At 41.9% G+C, this 22,503-nt stretch overlaps 1 protein-coding gene across 13 annotated transcripts in view; it reads left to right on the plus strand.

Moving 5' to 3' along the window:
* The window catches only part of LOC134207909 (protein unc-13 homolog B), a 332,680-nt gene that overhangs the window by 294,414 nt on the left and 15,763 nt on the right, over positions 1-22,503 (plus strand). For 4 of the 13 annotated variants that reach the window (XM_062683973.1, XM_062683974.1, XM_062683972.1 and 1 more), the window contains exons 4-14: positions 8,847-8,884; positions 8,953-9,040; positions 20,276-20,350; positions 20,416-20,567; positions 20,627-20,694; positions 20,760-21,144; positions 21,209-21,533; positions 21,590-21,862; positions 21,930-22,088; positions 22,143-22,268; positions 22,336-22,503. In XM_062683973.1, the coding sequence (XP_062539957.1) occupies positions 8,847-8,884; positions 8,953-9,040; positions 20,276-20,350; positions 20,416-20,567; positions 20,627-20,694; positions 20,760-21,144; positions 21,209-21,533; positions 21,590-21,862; positions 21,930-22,088; positions 22,143-22,268; positions 22,336-22,503 (1,857 nt within the window). Of the gene's footprint in view, positions 1-4,994; positions 8,039-8,119; positions 8,453-8,559; positions 8,715-8,846; positions 8,885-8,952; positions 9,041-20,275; positions 20,351-20,415; positions 20,568-20,626; positions 20,695-20,759; positions 21,145-21,208; positions 21,534-21,589; positions 21,863-21,929; positions 22,089-22,142; positions 22,269-22,335 lie in introns of all 13 variants that reach the window. The other 9 variants (XM_062683962.1, XM_062683964.1, XM_062683971.1 and 6 more) reach the window with 6 other exon arrangements.

Here is a 22,503-nt window from a genome sequence, read left to right on the forward strand (position 1 = left end):
ATACAAGTTTTTAAATTATCGTTCAAAAGAATTAAATTACTATCACTAAGGCCGATACAAATATTTAAAATCTATTTTGTCTCCCCCCCCCCTCGATTTTTTTTTGCCAAAAAATAATATTTTGAGGGGGCAGCAAAATAAAATTAGGATAATTTTGAGGATTTGCAAAACATTATCTAACAAATCCGAGGAGTTTTTTGATTTTTTTTCATTTTAATATTTATTTTTTATTATCCCCCCCCCCCCTTGACCTTTCGGAGACCAGTCGGACAAAAAGTTAATGAAATATTTGTAACCGGCCTAATTAAATCCATAACAACTGATCCTTTACTGTCAGTGAAATCGTTGCCCCAGGCATGATGATGAGCGTTAAAGTCTCCTTCAATTATTGCCCCATAATTTCGTGTTACTAAACTGAATATTTCAGATAAATCTGACTCTAACTCTGATTTCAAAATTGAGGATGCAATATACAGTGAGATCAAAAATACATCTAATGAGTAAACTTTAATGGCTACAGCTTGGGTAGCATTTGATTTGGTAGTATTGTTCTAGTGATTTATTAGACCAAGTTTCAGATCAAACGGCTGCTGAATAGTCCCCCACCGTTAAAACTCTATGTAACTCATCCTTATTTTTTGAGAGACTCTGTATGTTACACTGCAAAAAAACATAAAATTAGCCATTTTATAAACTGAGATACATTAAATCGTTCAAATACAGTTGTCAAGTGGTAATTGTTCTGTTTATGCTATGGGGCCGTACACTAATTACGTAAGCAATTTTTCTGGGTTTTTCAACCCCCCCTCCCCCCATGTAAGATTTTTCCCATACAAATCATTTTTTATTTATATGGAGCGTAAGAAAATGGCAGACCCCCCCTCCCCCCATAAGTGCTTACGTAATTAGTATACGATCCCTATGATACTTTCTAGATTTGAAAATCTCTTAGAACATTCTTTTATTTTCTCCTGTAGTTTCTCCGTGACCCCTGTGCTGTGTAAAAGTTCGCGAGTTTGCCCCGAACGTTGCGATTAGCTGTTTCCAGTGCGTCAGCATTTTCTTGACGATGTGGTCCCATTTTTCCTTTTCGGTCAAAGTGATAGGATTATTCAGACCAGCACTTTGTGCCGTTGAATCCGTATTGCGTTGGGAATTCTGAAATGTTAGCCAAGACAGCGTACTTATTTTCCATTTCTATCGGAGCTTCCTGGCTTCCACGTAAGTTAAGTTCTTCTTGGATAATTGTTTTGATGCTTATCTTCCTCTGCCGCGCAGTGCATTTCGAGTCAGTTATTCGACAACGTAAGCACTTCACCTCATTCACACACTGCTCTCCACTATCCTCGGGTATGCGTGAACATGTTACACATCGCTTCTTCGATCTGCAGCTTTCCTCTCGGTGTCCAAAACGGTGGCAATTATCGCAAAATTCAAACTTTCGAACATATGGCTGAACTTTCGTTGACGTTCCAAGCACCTGCATTTTCTCCAGCAAATTGCTAGCTCTGAAAGTTTCACTCACTCGATTTGAGGCAACCTTTTCCCCTGTCTCTATGTCCCATCTGTTAAGAATGTACAGATTCACAGTTGGAAAAGCGCACTCATAGTCCTGTCTTTCCTGTCTGTCCTGATGTCTTTCATTACGATAACCGTCGGTACCCGATCAGGAATGCATAACAAAATTATAACTCAATTTTATCAATTGTTGTTATTTAAAACAATGTGTGTTATAATTAGATAATTCGATAAAAATGTGTCTTCAGCCAGTTTTATTTCATATCAAAATTATAACAACATTAGTTATGTATATTTTCACAAAATAATTGCCTACATTTTTTGTAGACATTGGAAAAAAATCGGAGGTAATAACCTTCAGTATAACTTGAACCCGCTCGATATTATACATAACTGGAACAAAGTAATTGCCTACATTATGGATCGAAATTCATCGTGGTATAGTACCCGATTTCTATACGTGATGTAGGCAATTACCTTGAAAGTAGATTTTTGTACAGATAAATTATATCAGCGTTTGTTATAATGTTGATATGAAGGTATCAACCTCTGTTATAATCGTGTTACGGCTAGAAGAATTTTTGATATGATCTTTGTTATTTTAACAACAAAATTTGACTGGTTAAATTTATAACCATTTTGTTACAATATTTTTCTGAAATAAATAACTCCCCTTGTTATAATTTAGTTTTGCATTATTGATCGGGTATTCCACCAATCACTCCTGTGATACAGACTAGGTGTCGGGGAACATATGCCTTGTAGCCTTTTTCCGGAAGAGTAACTTTGCCGACCAAAAGACTTGCTTTGACCCATGAGTTGAAAAACACAATAATTTTGTTTCGTCCAAGATACTGCAACTCCGTGATCTGGTTTCGGTACTTTTCGATTTTACGCAACATTGATCCTACACAAATTTTGTTGCCGCGTTGCGTACTGCTGCATCCCTAGACGTGTACAAACAAGATTCAAGTGGTTCTTCATCCGCCATTCCCATTCATGCTTCTTTTATCTCCGTCTTTGGCCGGAGGCAAAGCGCCTCCTCCACCTTCTTCTGTCATTTTTCCGTACGAAAAACGTTTCCTAGTTCCTTCTTTCACAATTTGTAAACTTCACAAGTTCGGAATTTTTTCAGAATCCACTCGGCCCAAAAAGCTGCTACAATGATCCGAAAAAAACACGAGTAATTTTAGCGCTCGCACGACCGATCCGTACGCGGTGGCGTCCACTGCTCGAATGAGGTACACTTTTCCACCACAACACATCTCCCTGTTCGTAATTTTACGAAAACAAACAAAATATGACAACAAACAAAAAGGCAACCATAGCATGGCTTGCTGTGATTTTCTTTCTCATACATCTTAATTTAAAAAAAAAATCTCTACGTGTTTTGTAATTTCAAGGATTTTTTTTCAAGTTTCAACGGAACTTTTTTTTTTTCAAATTCCACGGGAAAACACAATTTCCGCGACTACAGAAAGTTGTCACATCTCAAGAATATAGAGTAAAAGTGGCACCAAATAAAAAGGTGCACCAAAAGTTTCTGCGAGCCGGGTCAACTCAAATCTTCGCCCTACCTCACACAAGACAAGGCAAACGAATTGTGGTGACAAATAGGTCCTATTCTGAGGGCTGACAACAAAACGGAACATAGTTAATTCCTTGATAAAGGCACAATACATGTGTCCGAAACGTCGGATGAAAACATAAAACCCCGTTTTTGCTCCTAAAAGACTGAAAGCCAATACCTCTATCATCGCCATCTTAGTCGAATCAATTAACTCAAGAATATAGTTTATCGAATTTCTACCCCTTGTATTTTCAAAGAAGCATAATATTTTGGATATAAAAATTTGATATTTATATTCCGCACTATTTAAGCTGTCAAGTATAAGAATGCTGTGGAAAGTGTCATTTTCGATTGTACATTAGGAAGTCAATGGAAGTTCTGCTTAAGCCTTAAAGTAAGCATTTCAAACAAAGTTGTTTTATCCGCAATTACCCAATATCGCTGTTAGCTCAGTGATTGCCTGAAAAACTGTACTTCGTCCAGAAAGAATCTGTGTTCATCGATAATGGTCTGAATTATGGAATCTAATTGCATTCTACTGAGCTGTTCAACAAAAAATCTATTCTTTCTTACCGTACGCAAAACCTTCTTCTGACGACGAACGATTTCCATGATTGATTCGTCAAATAAATAATAAGTGAGCTCACCCGAAATGCAAAATGTAAAAATCTAACAATGGGGAGGTTTGGTGATGATACGAGATCGATCGAATTCCGATTTTGGCATCACATCAAACAGGTGGCCCACGGTAATATTTCATGAGACGCGTTAATGTTTAACAGTTCCGATGCTATGCGTTGGGAGGGGGTAGGTGGGCGGATGGAGGGAGTCGACTGGTGGGATTTGGTAACGAAGAAGAACTAAAGGAATTCCGGGCATTATATTGCTCTTATGGAAGGGGTGCGGATTCCATCCGTTCTCTTTCTCTGGGGGAAAGTATGCGAAGCGCGCGCGTTTCGCTTTCGGCAGGGGTTCTTGATGTTGGGTTCAGGAAGTTTATATCTGATCAGTTAAGAATCAAGAAAAGACTGTGTAAATGCCAAGTCATCATAGTTAAGAAGTGTAAACAATAATTATCGAAATCAAACCTGACAAAAGATATCCCGTGAGGCAGCTAATTTAAAATAATATTCAGTTGAAAATATCACAATTTGACGTCGAGTTAGCACGGCCTTTTACGATTCCAAAAAACCTCTTCCCCAATCGAACATACGAAAGTAATTATCTCTTAAACCAAAAATTTAATTTATCATATCCCAGCAAACTATTTTTTCGACTACTATTACCCCGCCCCGAGAAACACTGCGCTCCATCGTCAAAGTGAGCACAGCAAGCGGTGGATTATTCCATCCACCGGATGCGGGTTGCTATGTTACACAGTATGAATAAGTTGCTCGTTCGCAATACGTTCCCCGATGTGGTGGCATGGGTGGAGGTTTCGAACCATTTTTGCATTATTATTTGACAAGGTCAACAGACCCTTCAGACGCTCGCCAACGTCGTTCACTGTGCTCACCACGACGACTGGTTTCCGTTAACGACTTCGCCAGGCCCTTCTGGATGTGCCATCACGAGGCTTTAATTAACCCATCCTCCAAAACACCGGGACAGGAATTGGCACAACTACTGCTCTCCTGCTAATGGCAGTCGAAGTTTTATGCTTCTTGTGGTAGCTTTTATGACCCACTGCAGCAGAAGTAACGTATTTCGTTTCGTCCAAAAATACATGACACAAACAGAAACATAATTGCTCACAGGCAGATGAATCATTTTATTACACTGTGCTCAAAACGACGACGATTGTTTAAGAGGCATCAAAGGAATGATCCCCTCCTTCCCAGTTCCTCATCAACCGCAAACAGTTCATAAAATCTTTTAATCATCATTGCCTACTTCTACATTTTAGATTTAGCAGCCGCCAGCCGTCGCCACACTTCAGTGCCTACTTTGATCCGACGGCTTCCCGCTACTGTGCTGCCGACTCCACCATGGACGAGAACGAGGTGATGGCGGCGTACCTGTGGAGCAAGCAGTCCCAAGACCTGTACGCCAGCCACGGTCTCAAGGATCTGCACCATCTCCACCAGGACTTCATCATCAACGACTACACCGACAAGATCGCCACCAACATCGATCTGCTCGATACGGAGCTGAAGTTCGCCTGGGCGGCCCTGAACCTGCTCAACGAAGAGTACAACAAAATGGCGGAGAAGGTCTTCAAGTTGCAGACGTTGAACGTGTCCCAGCAGCGGATCGTGCAGAACCTGCAGTACATGGAGGAAAACCGAAAGGCCTACCTGGACATGATTCCGGAGTACGCCAAGCATCACGAGTTTTCTCTGCAGGAGCAGTCGCGCCTCCAAGAAGAGCTGCAGTACCGGGATTGCATCGACGAGGCCTACCTGCACCATCAACAGCAGCAGCACATGGCGCCGTACCCACCCTATCCCCCGTACGACGTTGGATGGCGATACGATCCGGCGACGATGCCCGAGGAAATGGCCGTGCACGATCCGGAGTACTGGCTGATGCGGAGGAACCTGTCCAACATTCCCGAAGAACAGCTGGCCCAAGCTCAGGCCCCGCCTCGATACCCGCAGCAAATCTCCACCAATCCGTTCCTGCAGACGATGGAAGCCGCAAACGGGGGAATTCTGAGGGAAATCGAGCCGGCTAGCGACGCTGCGATGATCGAAGAGCAACTCAGGGCATCATTTCTGAACCATTCTCAGCAACTGGAACTGGAGTACGGGTCGCCGATGGCCAAGCAGTTCGTTGCGGAGCGGATCGAAAAGCTCCGCGATGACGACGTGAAGCAACTGATCACGCGAGTGCTGGACGACGAAGACGTTGCGTCGCTAAGCAGCGAGGAGGTCGAGAAGGTTAGAACGTTCATGGCGAAGAACTGTAACGATTTGCGAGAGGTGTTTGCGGAGGAGTTTTCGCCACTGGCCAGGGATACCAAGGGGGGAGAGAAACTGATTCTGCAGAACAAACAAAGCGGCGTCAGTCCGAAGAAGGAGTTCAACAAGTACCTTCATCTGCCGAACGCTGAAGGAATTGCTTCGTTGAACAACGATGACCTACTGACGGTGGATAACGGGACAATCAGCATCCAGGATAGCAATGGAACCATCGACAACGAATTTAAGCTCAATCTGAACATGATCCATCCAGCGAATGGGTTTGGAGGTGTTTCGCCAAAGAAGTTGATAGAATTTTCACCTTTCGGAATGCAGAAGTGTTTGGTGCGGGAAGCGAAGGAAAGTAACGTATTTTCGGAGAATATGATGAACAAGCCTAGCTTCGCAGATTTGATGAACAGTAAACCTTGTGCCGAGACTGCGATGACCTTTACGAATTTGAACGGGGAGACGGAGTCGATATTTAGCCAAAGCTTTAAGGAAGCGGTTGAAGCCAAACTAGCGGGGCAAGCTGTGCAGATGGCTGGTATTATGATCAACCAGGGCGAACAGCTTCCACCTTTTCCAACTGTGCCGATGAAACCGAATATTAGTGAAGCTCTCGAAACGGCAGCCACGAATGGCGCATTCGAGCCGAGACGACCAAGCGTTACGGAAGCGGGCCCCGTGTTGATAGCCCCGGAAGCTCGACGACCGAGCATCGTAGACCAAGTACACCCGTCATTAGCTAGGAAACCAAGTATACCGATCGCTACGGATCTACCGCGAAAGCCAAGTATCACGGAACCGTTCGAACCGTCAATGTTCGCGACGGTTCCCCGAAGGCCAAGCGCAATCGAAACGACCGAATCTACATCGATCTTCCAAACCATCGCTAGAAAGCCTAGCGTAACGGAAACTGCCTCGAGCCCGCCGATGTTCACACCACTTCCGGGACAGACCACCATCACCGACACCCCGGAAATGCAAGCCATCTACGAATCGTTGTCGCGGAAGTCCAGTTTACCAACTCTAGGGGACGGAATGTTTTTTCCGTCGCTGGACATCACCGACTCCGGGTTTGCCGATTCCATCGACGGCATGTCAATGTTTCCGAACATTTCCCTACAGCTGTCCACATCTGACGCGCCGGTTAGTTTGCCGGACTTTTCTACTCTATCCACGATCTCCAACATTCCGGAAACATCGGAAGCATCATCGTTCTTTCATATGTCGATGAACTCATCCGGGATTAGTGAAGCATCGGACAGTATGACGCTTCCACCTGTAATAGCAACAGCCGAACAGTCCACGACTGCCGTGATATCTGCCCAACTGTCGAACCAACTCAACCAAAGTACCGCAGCCATATCGAAGGAAGTGCTTCTTCCGCAAGAAAAGATATCTTTACCACCCATATCAGCAGCTCCATCCACCATAGCTGCCCTAGCTGATGGCAAACCGATTGCCCAGGCTACAGCTCCCCCTGCTTCGACTGTTGCAACTTCAACCACTTCGATCACTGCGGATGTGACGAAGCCGAAACCCGTTGTAAGCGAAGCGTCAACTTCTTCGTCTACTGTCGTTTCCCAAACACAAGTCAAACCAGTGCAAACTATGACTGCGGCAGCACCTGTCCCTGTTTCTGTCCCAGAGCCAACACCCGCACCTGCACCAGTTCAGAAGCAACCGTCCCAACCCCAACAACCACCGCCGCAGCAACCACAGCCACAACAGGAACCCAAGGGCAGTGGCTTCTTTCAAACCTCCACCGCCAACACCAACCTCTTCGGAGGCTTTTTCAATAAGGTCAACAAGAACCTGACCCATCAGGACAGTTCCGATAGCATAATCAGCGCCAAATCCAAAGCGTTCTTCGCCACTATGAAAAGCTCCTTCTCGCTCGACTCAAGCAAGCAATCCGTAGACGAACCGCAGCAGCAGCAACAGCAGCCACCGCCGCAGGTTCCTCCGCAGGTGACGCCACCGTCGAGCGCGACTTCCTCCATTGCCGGCCACCAGCAGGTATCGCCACCGGCAGCCGCAGGTAAGTGCCCCGCTCCGGTGTCCAGTGTTTCTCGGTGTTGTGTGTCCCCTGTGTTTACCCTTGAACCCCTTTCGTGATCAGAAGAAACCACCATCACCACTACTCCACCCCTACAATCTCCAGCAGATGTAGCGCAGGCTCCGTACCTGCACGATCAGCAGGAGTTTTCCCCCTTGCAAGAACAGTGCCCACCAGCTGGCAGCGATCAGCAGCTGACGTCTCCCTACGGGGCGGACTCGGAGTTCCCAACACTCAACGATAGCACAACGACCAACGCACAAGCACAGGAACTGCCGTTTCCGGGGGACGAGCTGCAGCAGCTGGCCTTAGAGGGCGACGATGGTGAAGGGCCGAAACAGCCGATGCAGCGGAAGCAGAGTCTGTTTCGCGCGCAGGGAAGCGAAGGATCGATGGGTAAGTGTAGCGCCGTTTTGGTTTGAATTTTGGGGCGGGGCGAAAGGGTTTGTGTGGATTAGTTCGAGTCGGCTCGCGACAGCAATGAAAGTGCATTGTTTTTGCAGATGGTGAAGGTGGTAGCAAGTGGAAACTGCTCAAAACGTTGAAGGAGAAGCGAATCGAGGAGAAGCAGAAGGTGGCGGACGAGGGCGCACCGGATGACGAGCCTGGTCTGTTCAAGAAGGTCGATGTAGGTGGTAAGGAAGAACCGGAGGTAAATGTGAGTAGGTTTTTTCGGGTTATCATAAACGACAAATAAACCTCAATTAGATTTAGAATGATTTAGCATTATTAGAAAAGTCAACGGACACGATATGTGAACTAATGATTGTTTTCGATCTTTCTTCTGCAGAAGCGCAATGGAACTAACGAGAGTGGACGAGGAAATGGGTGAGTTTCCTAACGCTAAGGTACATACTGTAGAGGTCCTAATATGATTTTTTTTATTTCGTTCGCAGTGTGGGAGACAATACTTTCTACAGCAACATCGACAGTATGCCGGATATTCGTCCCCGGCGGAAGTCGATCCCATTGGTATCGGAATTGGTGAGTATCCTTTGACTAACGAATGAACTGTGTACACACACACACCAAAAATGGTCAAAATCTGGGGTAGAATTCGTTGTTTAGTGCATGTCCTGTGACCATCATCTCCAACTTGAAAATGCTAATGTTGGTACTTTGTTAAAAGAAATATTGATAATGGCTAACGTGAAACAATTTATTTAGAGGTGTGCGCCGGTACGAAAAACTTCAGGCGTCAATTCAACAGCACTTGTAGTCGGAGTTAGCTTGGTAATTTTCATAAATTGCAATGAAAAAAAATTTCAGAAAAAAACATACTAAGGAAACAGTGAATACATTTTTTTTTCAAACTTCTCAGAATTTTTTTTGGATAATTCAGAGAATTTTTTTAGGAGTTTCAAATAATTTCTCATAGAAATCCAAATAAGTTCCCATAAAAATTCGAAATAATTTCAAAAGTAAAGCTGCGCTTGAAAGAAGGGTTTGTCATAATCAGTGTCATAATCGCGAAGGAGATTGTCCCTTGCCAGTATTTGAGTGTGACGGTTTTGTTGATAATCGAAAGGATCGTTTGACCAAAATTCAATTGACCTAATTCCATTTGGCTGAATCAAATTTTCGTCTGAAACAATCATTGGGCTTAAAACTAGTTCGACGAAAATGTCGTTAGACTGAACAGAACATATGGCCGAAAAATTAATTTTACTTTTGGTCAAATCACTTCTCATTTCTCAATCCATTATTCTCACTACTTACTTATCATTTCTTACTTTTCATCATTCTCTTCTCAAGTTTTGATTCTCATATCTCCCATCTTACAATTTAAGAAGTAAGAATAAGTAACGAGAACTGAGAAGTAATGAGACGCCCCACTTTTTATTTCTCACTTGTTAAATAAGGTTTTACATATCTCACAAATCACAGTGAAAAGTAAGACTGAGAAGTGAGAAGTAACAAGTGAGAAATGTAATGTGACAAGTGAAACGACTCACATCTAGCCTATTACTTCTCACAGTGAGAAGTGGGAATGAGAAATGAAAAAATATCTTTACTTCGATCCTCACTTCAATTTTCAGTCCTCATTTCTCACTTCTCATTTCTTACTCCTCTCTTAACACTACCCACTTTTCACAAAGCGAACTTAAAATTAAAAGTGAGAAGTGCGACGTCTCTCTTGCCAGTTGTCAGTTCTTTTTTTCTGGTCTTCTTAATCACCAATAACAATTTCGCGCTTTTCACAATTAGAAGTTAGGATGAGAAATTAGATGTCTCACTATTCATTTCTCACTGCGCGAAGCAAGAAATTTGAAATAAGATATGAGAAGTAAAAAGAGAGACGTGAGTCATCTTACTTGTCACATCTCGTTTCTCACCTGTAACTTCTCACTTCTCTTCTAAGGAATGAAAAGTGGAGAGGTATGTGAGATGTCTCACTTCTAACTTCTCTTTTCTGACTTATTACTTCTTATTCTTCACATCTTATTTTTCACATCTCATTTTCTACAGTGATAAATGAAACATATTTAGTGAGAATTGAGAAGTTAGAAGTTAAATGTCTCACATCTGACTTCTTACTATTTACTTGATCTTTTTTTGTTTCGTACTCATTTCTCATTTCTCATATTTCACAGAGGGATGTTATAAAAAGAATTAAAAGTGGGAAGTAGAAAGTGAAAATTGAGACGTCTCATTTCTCATTTTGTTCTTTCTGCTTTTCACAGAAGTGAGAAGTGAAGTATCTCATTTCCCATTTCTCACATCTTTTTTTCTCACTTCTTAGTTATTATCAATGCACACTTCTCACATTCACTATTGTCCCCTTTAACTACATTTTTGGTCATACGATTGGTTAACAAACAAACTTTACGGACGTATAACCCGTTCGACAAAATTCCATGTTCGGCCATACGACCATCTCAGCCAAATTTATTCAGCCATACTTTTTCGGCCAAATAAGAAAGCGCCGCTTGGCGGTGGGCCGATTAGCTAAAAGTTGTTTGCCCGGAAATATCGTTTGGCTTAAACAGTCATATGACCGAATAGGTCTTTTGGTCAAAGCTACAGTTTTGTCGAAAAAGTGTTTGTCGGAAAAGGCCATTTGGCGATAAGATCGCTAAAGTCGTTTCTTACTTTTCATAAAGCCAAGAATGTCGTTTGACCGGACAAAAGTGAGTGTGAACAGTATGAAGTAATGAATGATGATTGAGAAATGAAAAGTAAAACATGAAAAATGCTCTGAAAGAAAACATAAATGAGATGCGAGATGCCACACCGTCTCACTGTGAAAATTGAGAAATGGCTTTTTACTGCTCAATTGTAAAAAGTTAGAAATGTTAAGTGCCAAGTGAGAGATGAGATGTCTTGTTTTCCACTTCTCACTTGTTATCTCGCACTTCTTACTATCCATTATTGCATCGTACTGTGAGCATTGAGAAATAACTCATTCGGCCGAATGCCACTAGACCAAACAAACCATTAAGCCGAAAGTCATTTGGCCGAATACGTCAATTGGTCGAATATGTCATTTGGCCGAACAAGTCAGTTGACGTCTCACTTATCACTTCTCACTAATCATTTCTCATTTCTCATTGCGTAAAGTGATAAATGAAAAGTTAAAAATGAAGAGTGAGAAGAGAGGCGTCTCTCTTCTTAATTTACTCTTCCCATGTTTCACAGTGATGAGTGAGAAACGAGGTGTGAGGAGTGAGACGTCTCTTTTCCCAAGCAGCACAACTTGTTTCACTACTGAACATTTCACTGTGTTGCAACTATTCGGAAAGAAACAATCTTTGCGTATGTGCCATCAAACATAACTCTCTTGCAATCTAAAAAGCGCAAGAGGTGGAGCCTACGGAAACATCCATCGATTGCAGTAAAATTGCAATATTGTTGCAAAATACTACAACGGAAAAAATAAAATAAAAATATAACTGGATTCGAATTATAGATCTTGTGATTGATAGTCCTTCACTCTACCACAGCACCATTCAATTAATGATTTTGTTTCGTGTTTGCAACATAAAGTGCAGTATTCTTTGGTTGTTTGTTTTCAAATGTCAAACACGTACTACATTGTAATGTTGATGAAACATTGATCACAACTCGAACGTTTTTGACATCTTGATGGATTTTTTTCGTGCTTTGATGTTTTTCCAATGCCTTTAATGAAACTGAATAGAAACAAGGTGCTTTTTGGAAGATGTTGCGTGTGCTTCTTGGGTTCTCATTTCTCATTCCTCATTTTTTACTTATATCTTCTCAATGTGAAAAGTGAGTTGAGTGAAGTGAGATGTGAGACGTCTCACTACTCACTTCGCATTTCTCACTATTCACGGTTAAAAGTGATAGGTGCAAAATCAGGAGTGAGAAGTGGGACGTTTTGTTTCTCACTTCGCTCTGCTCATTTATCACTTCTCACTGTGAAAAGAGAGAAGTGCAGAGTGACTAGTGAGAGTGAGACGTTTCACTTCTCACTTTTTATAGTGAGAAGTGAGAAAAAATTAGTGAGAAGAGAGACGTCTCACTTCTTACTTCCAATTCTTACTTTTCACAGTGAGAAGTGATAAATGATGATTGAAAAGGGAGAAATGAGTAGTGTGAAGTGGAAAGTGAGAATTGAGAAGAGAGTAGTGAGACATCGCACTTCGCACTACTCACATTTCACAGCGAAAAGTGATAAGTAAAAAATTAGGAATGAGAAGTGACAAAAGAGACGTCTCACTTCTCACTTATCACTGTGAAAAGTGGGAAGTGTGAATTGAGAAAAAAAACGTCTTTCTTCTCGCTCACCATTTCAAACTTCTCAATTCTCATTTTTTGCGGTGAGAAGTGAGAAATTATTTTTGAGAAGAGATAAGTGAGACGTCAATTGACCTACTCGTCCAAACAACATATTCTGCTGAACGACCTATTCGGCTAAATGACTTATTCGGCCAGATGAGCTGTTCGGCCAAATGACCTTTCGGATGTATGAACCTTTCGGCCTAATAGTCTGCTCGACCAAATGGTATATTCGGCCAAACAACTTTTGGCCTAGTGGCCTTCAGCCAAATTGCGTTCGGCCAAATGGTTTTCGACAAAACAGCCCCTCCCCGAAATGAGAAAAGTAACCAATGGCAATTAAGAAGTGAGAAGTTTATATCTCACATCTTCCATCTTTCTTCTCGCTTTTCATTTTTCTTAAAGAGAAGTGAGAAGTCCCAAATGAGACGCTAGAAGTGAGAAATGAGATGTGAGAAGGAAAAAGTGAGACGTTTCACTTCATACCTCTCTACTTATTTCACTCTTCCCACGTGGGAGGTGAGAAACGAGGAGTGAGAAGTGAGAAGTGAGACATCTCATTACTCACTTTGCCCTTGTAACTTTTCACGGTTAAAACTGATTAGAGGTGTGAGATGGTAAGAGGAGTGAGAAGTCAGACGTTTTGTATCTCACTTTGCGCGAAAGAAAAGAAAAGCAAAGTGAGTTGTAAGACGTTTCACTTCTAACTTCGTAATTCTCACTTTCACAGATAAATAAAAAATGAGGAAAGAACAGTAACAAAAGATACGTTTCACTCCTTATTTCTCACTAATTACTGTGAAAAGTGGGAAGAGTGAAATAGGAAGAAAAACTCTCTCTCTCTATCTTCTCACTTATCATTTCTAACTTCTCATTTCACACTTTTTGCAGTGAGAAATGAGTAATGATTTTTTAGAAGTTATAAGTGAGACGTCTATTGATCTATTTTGCCAAAAAACATATTCTGCCGAACGACATATTCGACCAAATGACCTTTCGAATGTATGAACCTTTCGGCCTAATGGTATATTCGGCCAAACAACTTTTGGCCTAGTGGCCTTCAGTCAAATTGTGTTCGACCGAATGGTTTTCGTCAAAACGGCCCTTCCCCAAAAAGACAAAAGTGATAAATTACAGATAAGAAGTGAGAAGTTACCATCCCACATCTTCCATACTTCTTCTCACTTTTCATTCTTCTCATAGATAAGCCAGAAGTACCAAATGAGATGTGAGAACGAAAAAGTGAGACAGTGACAGTGAACCTTCACACCTCTTAATCCTCACCTCTTAAGAGAAGCGAAAAATTGAAACTAAGACATCTCTCACTTCTCATTTGTCGCTTCGCACGGGTCATTGCTCAAACCTCATTACTTTCTTCTCACTTCTCAATTATCATTAAAACTTCACGCATTCCTCATTCACTGTTGTTCAATTGTGATATTTGCGATAAATGAACCAAATGGGTCGAGCCTGGTAGGGAGCTCTCCGTACTATAAATCGAATTGAATAAAAATTATCGTCAGCCAAGTAAAGACCATTTTTTTGCTTCTTATTGTTGTTATATTGCCCTAGAAAATTTCCATGTCGATAGTTTTGTTTTCGCCTCACTCTGACAGCTGACGCTTTAACCGAGATCCACCAGCCACGGCTCGTGAATTTCTGAAAAAAAAAATGCGGCGCTCAAAAAAGTCCCTGTAATCATTTCAGCTGTCAAAGTTTAGCCAAGAACTGTGAATAAAATTAAATGTTGCTTGGCCAAATTGAATATTCAGCCAAAGATATCTTGGCCAAACACGCCATTTGGCCTGACTGGTTCCTTGGCAGAAAGGACTGTTTAACCCAAAATGTCACCAGGCCTCGAACTTCTCAATTTTCACAATGAGAAGTAAGTAGTAAGAAATAATACGTAAGACGTCTCACTTCTCATTTCTCACCTTTCTATCATCATTCAAAACTTCACACTATTTCCATTTACTATTGTTCAGCTAATTTTTTTTTGTGTGTCTTTATTAAGGAGACTTTCAGATGTTCAGCTAAATGATATTTCTGGCCAAACGACCTTCTCGACTAAACGGCACTTTAGGCCAGATTACCTATTCGGGCAAACATCCTTTCAGCCAAATAGCCATTACTACCAATCGATCTATTCGGTCAAATGACATTCTTGGTAGTAGTCTTTTACTGTCAAATGAAATATTCGGCTATAAAACTTTCGGCGTAGTGTCTTCGGCCAAATTGCCCTATCACAAATACGTCCGATGATGTTGTATGGCCGAATATGTCGGTCATATAGCCCCAAAATATATTTTAGTCGAACAAGTGCTCATTGATGATAACTGAGAAATGATAAATAAGAAATGAGTACACCCTAATGAGAAGTGAGAAATAATAAGTTTGAAGCAAGAAACACATAATGAGTCACTTCTCAATCATCATTTCTCACTTCTCACTGCGAAGAGAGACGTCTCTCTTCTTACTTCGCTCCTCACACTTTTTACAATAAAAAGTGATAAGTGAGAAATAAGGAGTGAGAAATGAGAAGGGAGATGTCTCACTTCTCAATCCTAATTTGACACTCCTCATTTTTCACTTTCCACTTCTGGTTGTGAAAAGTGAGTAGTGCGAAATAAGAAGTGAAACGTCTCACTACTCACTTCGCACTTGTTACTTTGCGCAGTGAGAAGTTATTAGTATGAAGCAAGAAGTGAGACGTCTCTCTTCTTACTTCTCCCTAATCATTTTTCTTTTCGAAAGAAATTAATAATGCGAAAAGAGAAGTGAGACGTCTACTCAGAAATGAAACGTCACACTAATAATTTATCACTTCTCAATGTTAAAAGTGAAAAAAGTGAAGTGAGAAGGGAGACGCCTCTCTTCGCACTAATCATTTCTATCTTTTTATTTCTCACTTTTCAGAAGAAGTGAGAAGGCAGACGCCAAATGACCTATTGGTCTAAAAGACCTATTCGGTCAAATGACTTTTTTTTAACTTTATTAAAGTGTTTTTTTAATCTACAGCAGTTCAACACCGAGCCAAATGACTTTTAGTAAGATGGGTTTCGCATAATGGTTTGTTCGGTCTAGTAGCATTCGGCCGAATGAGTTTTGGCCAAACGACTCTACCCCATTTCTTATTTCTTAATTTTTACTTCCCGTGCCTCACTTCTCACAAAACATCTTCTAATTTTTCACAGAAAGAAGTAACAAGTGGGAAAATAGAAGTTACAAGTTAGACGTCTCACTTTTCAGTGCGAGAAGTAAGAAGATAGATATGACAAGTGAAAAGTGAGAAATTAGCAATAAACCATCTCACTTCTCTGGGGCCTTCCTTAGCCGTACGGTAAGATGCGCAGCTACAAAGCAAGACCACGCTGGGTTCAATTCCCGGTGCCGGTCTAGGCAATTTTCGGATTGGAAATTGTCTCAACTTCCCTGGGCATAAAAGTATCATCGTGTTAGCCTCATGATATACGAATGCAAAACTGGTAACTTGGTTTAGAAACCTCGCAGCTGTTAACTGTGGAAGTGCTTAATGAGCACTAAGCTGCCAGGCGGCTCTGTCCCAGTGTGGGTATGTAATGCCAATAAGAAGCAGAAGAAGAAGAAGACAACTCACTTCTCACTTATTAGTTCTTACTCCTCACAGTAAGAAATAAGAAGTGAGATGTAAGACGTTGCACTAGTAGCTTCCCATTGCTTACTTGTAACTTCTTACTTTTCACATCACACTCCCGCTGTGACAAGTGATTGTAATTTTTCTTTTTTCACATTTCTCACGGCTCACAGTGAGAAATGATTATGAAAAGTGATTAGTCCGAAATAACAAGGGAAGTGGAAAATGGGAAGTGAGACATCTCATTCCTCATTTTACACTAAGCACTTCTCAATTTTCACAGCGAGAAGTGAGAAATTGAATGTCTTACTTTTAACTTCTCACCCCTTATTACTCACTTTGCACTACTCACTTTTCACAGTGAGAAATGAGGAGTGAGAAATAGAGAGTAGTGATACGCAACATCTCGCTTCTCACTTCTCACTTTCCATTTCTCATTTCTTATTTCACACCCTTTCATTCATTACTTCATATTATTTATATTCACTATTTTTAAATGATATATTTGGCCAACCGGTCTTTCTGCCAAACGACCTTTTTGACCAAGCTACAATTTCGACTAAATGACCTGTTCGGCCAAACGAACTTTCCATTGCCACCCTTGCAGCCAACGACCTGCCATCCTGCCATCTTTGGCAGTATATCTATTTCGGCCAAATGTCATATATGGCCAAACAACTTTGAGCCTGATGGTTTTCGGCCAAATGATTCTTTCCCAAAGGGCCATGTGGCCAAACGGATCATATGACCGATTATGTTGTATGGCCGAAAAGGGAATTTGATCGAGAGGATCATACGTCCGTAAATATCAATTGGTCGAACAACAGTGAATGTGAAAAGTGTACAATGCTTTGGTAAAAACTGAGAAGTGAGAAGTAAAAAATGATTAGTGAGAAAAGAGAATTGATAAATAAGAAATGAGAAATAAGAAATAAGAAATGATTAAAGATAAAAATTCATAGCTCGAAGTGAGAAGTAAAACATCTCACTTCTCACTTCAGTGGGAAGTGTAAATTGAGAAATGAAATATCTCAACTTTTACTTTTAACTTCTCACTTTTCATTCTAACTTCCCACAGCAATAAGGTGAAATGAAAAGCAAAAATTAAACATGAGAGGTGAGTAATCTCTCTACTTATTTCTCATTTCACACTTGTTTTTTCTCACTTCTTTCGAGAAATAAAAAATAAGAAATAAATAATAATTTTTTCTCACTAATCACAGGAAGAAGTAAGAAGTTAGAATCAAGAAGTCAGAAGTGAGAAGTAACTCAGGTCGTCGCTCCTGCTCGGGATGCTATATTCGGAAAACGACATTTACGGTAATATGATTTGTACGCAGGGCTGGTAACGGATTTATGGATAAATAATAGTGACTTTAGTGACTAAAATAATAGAATAGTGGCTGAAAAGTGATTATTTATCTAAAGTAGAGCATAAATGAAGTAAGTGATCATCCTTATTTGAAAAAATGGGCTATGCGGCAGCGTAGTATAATTTTTAGTTTTTTTTTGTAAAGAAGCCTGTAATCAAGCGACTTATTTTTCTCTACGGCCTCCTGCACTCGATTCGCATCTCGTTTTGCGAAGCCAATTCTTGACGCATGGTCAAAACGCCTTCTGGGATGGTCTGTGCTAAATTTATTTACTTTTTTACTTACTTTTTGATTGAGCTTAATCGAGACGGTGATTAGTGCTCGCAAAATGTTGGATATTGATTCTTCCCGAAATGCTTCCTGACCAGAAAGCTTGAACAGCTTTCAACGTGTGGAAACACTGCTCAGTTTTTTTATACATACGTTAAAACGCGAATAACATCGTTGTTTATTATTTGGATTTCGTGAAGTTAGTAAACATCACTGCATTATTGAAAAATGCCACTCCGGTGTCAAAAAAGGCAAAAAAGTAATTTCACCCGGTTTTACCAGTAGAAAGAAGAAAATGGAAGAGTAGTTCAAACCAGTAACCAAACCAATTGTAGTTGACTGTTTTTCAACTTGGCGGTGCGAAAATAGTGACTTTAGTGGCTTTCGGATGCACATAGTGACATTTTAGTGCCTAGACTTAAAATAATGACCTAGACTTAAAATAAAGTCACTAAGAAGTTACCTGCTACCATATCTGCGTTCGACCAAATGACATTTTCAGCCATCTAACCTGTTCGACCAATCGACATTTTCGGTTCTTTCTACCAATGAATTATTTCAGCCAAACAACTTATTCGACCAAATGGCATTCCCGGCATTGGGGCCTTCAATTAGCCTTACGAGCAAAGCCGTAGAATTCAATTAATAACTTATGAAATGCAAATAGTTGAAAAGTTCCAGTTGGAGTCTTAAGCCATGGAAGAAGAAGACATTTTTGGCCGTATGCACATTTCGGCCAAACGACCTTCCTCCCCAATGGCTGATGCCGAACCATTTATTGCTGGGACACTCATCCGGTTCAAAAGTTATGCCCAAGAGGTCACGAGTATTCGATCAACACTTCAAAGTAACTGGGAGCTGGTCAGTCCCATCACCAATGAATTTCGGAAACGGTGGCTGAAGGAATTTCTTCTGGCAATTACGCGCAGCTGCAAATAGTTTCAGGATGTTGAAGACATGGCAGAGGGAGACTTATTATTTATTATTCTTATTTATTAATAATCTACATAGCCACATAAGTAACCTCTATTGGTTTTCAAAGTATATGGAACTATAACTATTTCTCAAGTGCCAATGTATTCTACCTATTTCTTATAAAATTAGACACACTCTCTGTGAACAGATGAAGACTGCGCTGAAGTCGGCAATTAGTTCGCAAATTATTCCAAATGTTGACGGCTCTATGACGATAAGAATCTTTCAAATAATTAGTCATGCATCGTGAAACAATCAGTATGGGTGCTCTTGTTGATCGCCCATACGTAAAAAAGTTCTCAAGGTATTTTGGGGGATTATTTAGAATTTTGTAAGTTTGGGTGCAGGTACGCAGCTTAAGGTGAAGGTGGTGGACTGGAAGGTCAAAAATCGGAGCATTCGCGGACGCATTGAAGAAGTGATCCCTGATGGGGATGGAAGAGCAAGACAAGAGTTAGTGCGTACGTCACGCGTAATTTGTGGGAAAGCTGATGAAAGTTTTGGTTTCAGGTTACTAAAACGCTAGTGCCTAGAATATGAGTCATGTTCTGGGTTCGAATCAAAACGAACAATTTGTCGTCATTTTATTCCTACAAAACATAACCAGCATGAAAAATTATTAATCAGAACGACGCGACGTAGCACGGCGGCACACACCTCTAAATTTATTGTCATCTTTTCAAGGGGCTACTTCATTGGTGGTCTAAATCATTGTTTCAACCATGTGGTGATTCCAGTAAGAAGTGGCTACACCTTTCTTTAGAATAGTATTCCACCTGTGAGGTAGCTCTTAATCGTAACAATAATTTCTATCCTAATTATGAGTGTTTAGGCTACTCTCATCTATTGAAAACCAATTCTACAAAAAATGTTGCCTTCAGTTTCAATAATCGTTTCCAAGCTTGGATTTCCTCGTGCCATGAAAAAGGTCCTCCGGAATATGCATTGATAACAGGGAATTACTTTTAACCATGCTATGCGATCACTTTTTGGTGCGTCACTACCGATCTAACGAATGTTGCATCAAACCCGTATCTCTCCAATATCTGCTTTCGAAACGTTGTTGAACCGTTGAATGTCTTCTTCTGAATGTACCCTTTGTGTCCAACATAACCTCTTACCACCACTGTCCACCACTACGTAAACCAACGTAACCCGCCAACAGGTCCTGAAAGTAAGTCATTGTCGTTATCCCCCGTTGACGCGGCCTTACCAAGCTAATCGTTTTCTTTGCGTTTCCAACAGACAATGTTAGCTACGAAGCGGCAGGCGGCCGGGCTCACATCCGTTGTACGGGCCACCCTGAATGACGAAGAACTGGTAATGCTTATGCCTCAGTCCCCGGACATCTGGGACCTTTTTAATCATCCTATCCTCCCCCACAGAAAATGCACGTTTACAAGAAGGCCTTGCAGGCGTTAATCTACCCGATCTCATCTACAACCCCGCACAACTTCGTCCTGTGGACAGCAACTTCCCCGACCTACTGTTACGAGTGCGAAGGACTGCTGTGGGGCATCGCCCGGCAAGGTGTTAGGTAAGCTTCCCTTCACAAACCCCGTTCCGAACGGATGAAAACTCCCTTCCGCTTTCCAGATGTACGGAATGTGCCGTCAAGTGCCACGAGAAGTGCAAGGACCTGTTGAACGCAGATTGTTTACAAAGTACGTACCTGATCGAATTCACAATCCACGTGTTAACGCAAATCATCTTCCCACGTCCATTGCAGTGTGCTTCGCCGGTGCTTCCGAGAAGAGTTCCAAACATGGTGCCGCCGAGGATAAGGCAAATTCTGTGATCGCAGCGATGAAAGAGCGGATGAAGCAACGGGAACGGGACCACCCGGAGATCTTCGAAGTCATCCGGAAGGTGTTCAACGTGGAGGAGAAGAGCCACGCCGGTCACATGAAGGCGATCAAGCAGAGCGTACTGGACGGTACGAGCAAGTGGTCCGCGAAGATCGCCATCACCGTGATCTGCGCGCAGGGTTTGATTGCGAAGGACAAGAGCGGAACGAGCGATCCGTACGTCACCGTTCAGGTCAGCAAGGTTAAGAAGCGGACGCGAACGATGCCGCAGGAGCTGAACCCGGTGTGGAATGAGAAGTTCAACTTGTAAGTAACTTGGTAATAATGTTTGGAAAAAAGTTGTTTCAAAATTTCGTTTTGTCTTGCGCAGCGAATGCCACAACTCATCCGATCGTATCAAGGTTCGCGTCTGGGACGAGGACAACGATCTGAAGTCGAAACTGCGACAGAAGTTAACCCGCGAATCGGACGACTTTTTAGGGCAGACAATCATTGAGGTGCGAACGCTGTCCGGCGAGATGGACGTGTGGTACAATTTGGAGAAGCGAACGGACAAATCAGCGGTGTCGGGTGCGATTCGGTTGCACATTTCAGTGGAAATCAAGGGCGAGGAGAAGGTCGCTCCCTATCATGTGCAGTACACTTGTCTGCACGAGAATGTATTCCACTACCTGTGTGAAGAAGCATTGGGACAGGTAAGTTTTCATCAACCTTGAGCCTTATCAAGTTAATCGACGGCCGTCTCCCGTAGGTAAACCTACCGCAAACGAAAGGCGACGACGGGTGGAAGATCTACTTCGACGAAACGCCCGAGGAAATAGTGGACGAGTTCGCCATGCGGTATGGCATCGAGAACATCTACCAAGCGATGACGCACTTCCATTGTCTATCGACCAAGTACCTGTGCGCGGGCGTCCCGGCAGTGATGAGTACCTTATTAGCGAACATTAATGCTTACTACGCACACACGACGGCTTCGACTGCTGTATCGGCCAGCGATCGCTTTGCTGCTAGTAACTTTGGCGTAAGTAACCACCGGATTTCTAGAATCTCGATCAATGCACAATCATTTCGCTTCCTTCCAATTGCAGAAGGAGAAATTCGTTAAACTACTTGACCAGCTGCACAACTCTCTCCGTATTGATCTATCGATGTATCGCAACAACTTCCCCGCTTCCAGTCAAGAGAAACTGATGGATCTCAAGTCCACGGTGGATCTGCTAACCAGTATTACGTTTTTCCGCATGAAGGTGAGTAAACGCGTGCTTAACCGTGCCAGCGAACTAACCCTCTGCATTCCACAGGTACAAGAACTGTCGAGCCCACCTAGAGCCAGCACCGTAGTTAAGGACTGCGTGAAGGCTTGTCTACGCTCAACGTATCAGTTTTTGTTCGAGAACTGTTATGAGTTGTATAATCGAGAATTTCAGGTGAGTGCTTCGAATCGACATTTCACGGGAAAGGTGAGAAGTAATAGAACCTTTTTTCCTTATTCAGGTCGACCCCAACGAAGCGAAACGGGAGGGCGAAGACCATGGACCAAAATTAGAGAATGTTGACTTTTGGCACAAACTTATCGCACTTATCGTATCAGTAATAGAGGAGGACAAAAATAGTTATAGCGCAGTGCTTAATCAATTCCCACAGGAGCTTAATATAGGACAG

The sequence above is a fragment of the Armigeres subalbatus genome, chromosome 1 (assembly GCF_024139115.2).
Source record: "Armigeres subalbatus isolate Guangzhou_Male chromosome 1, GZ_Asu_2, whole genome shotgun sequence".
NCBI classification, from domain to species: Eukaryota; Metazoa; Arthropoda; class Insecta; order Diptera; family Culicidae; genus Armigeres; species Armigeres subalbatus.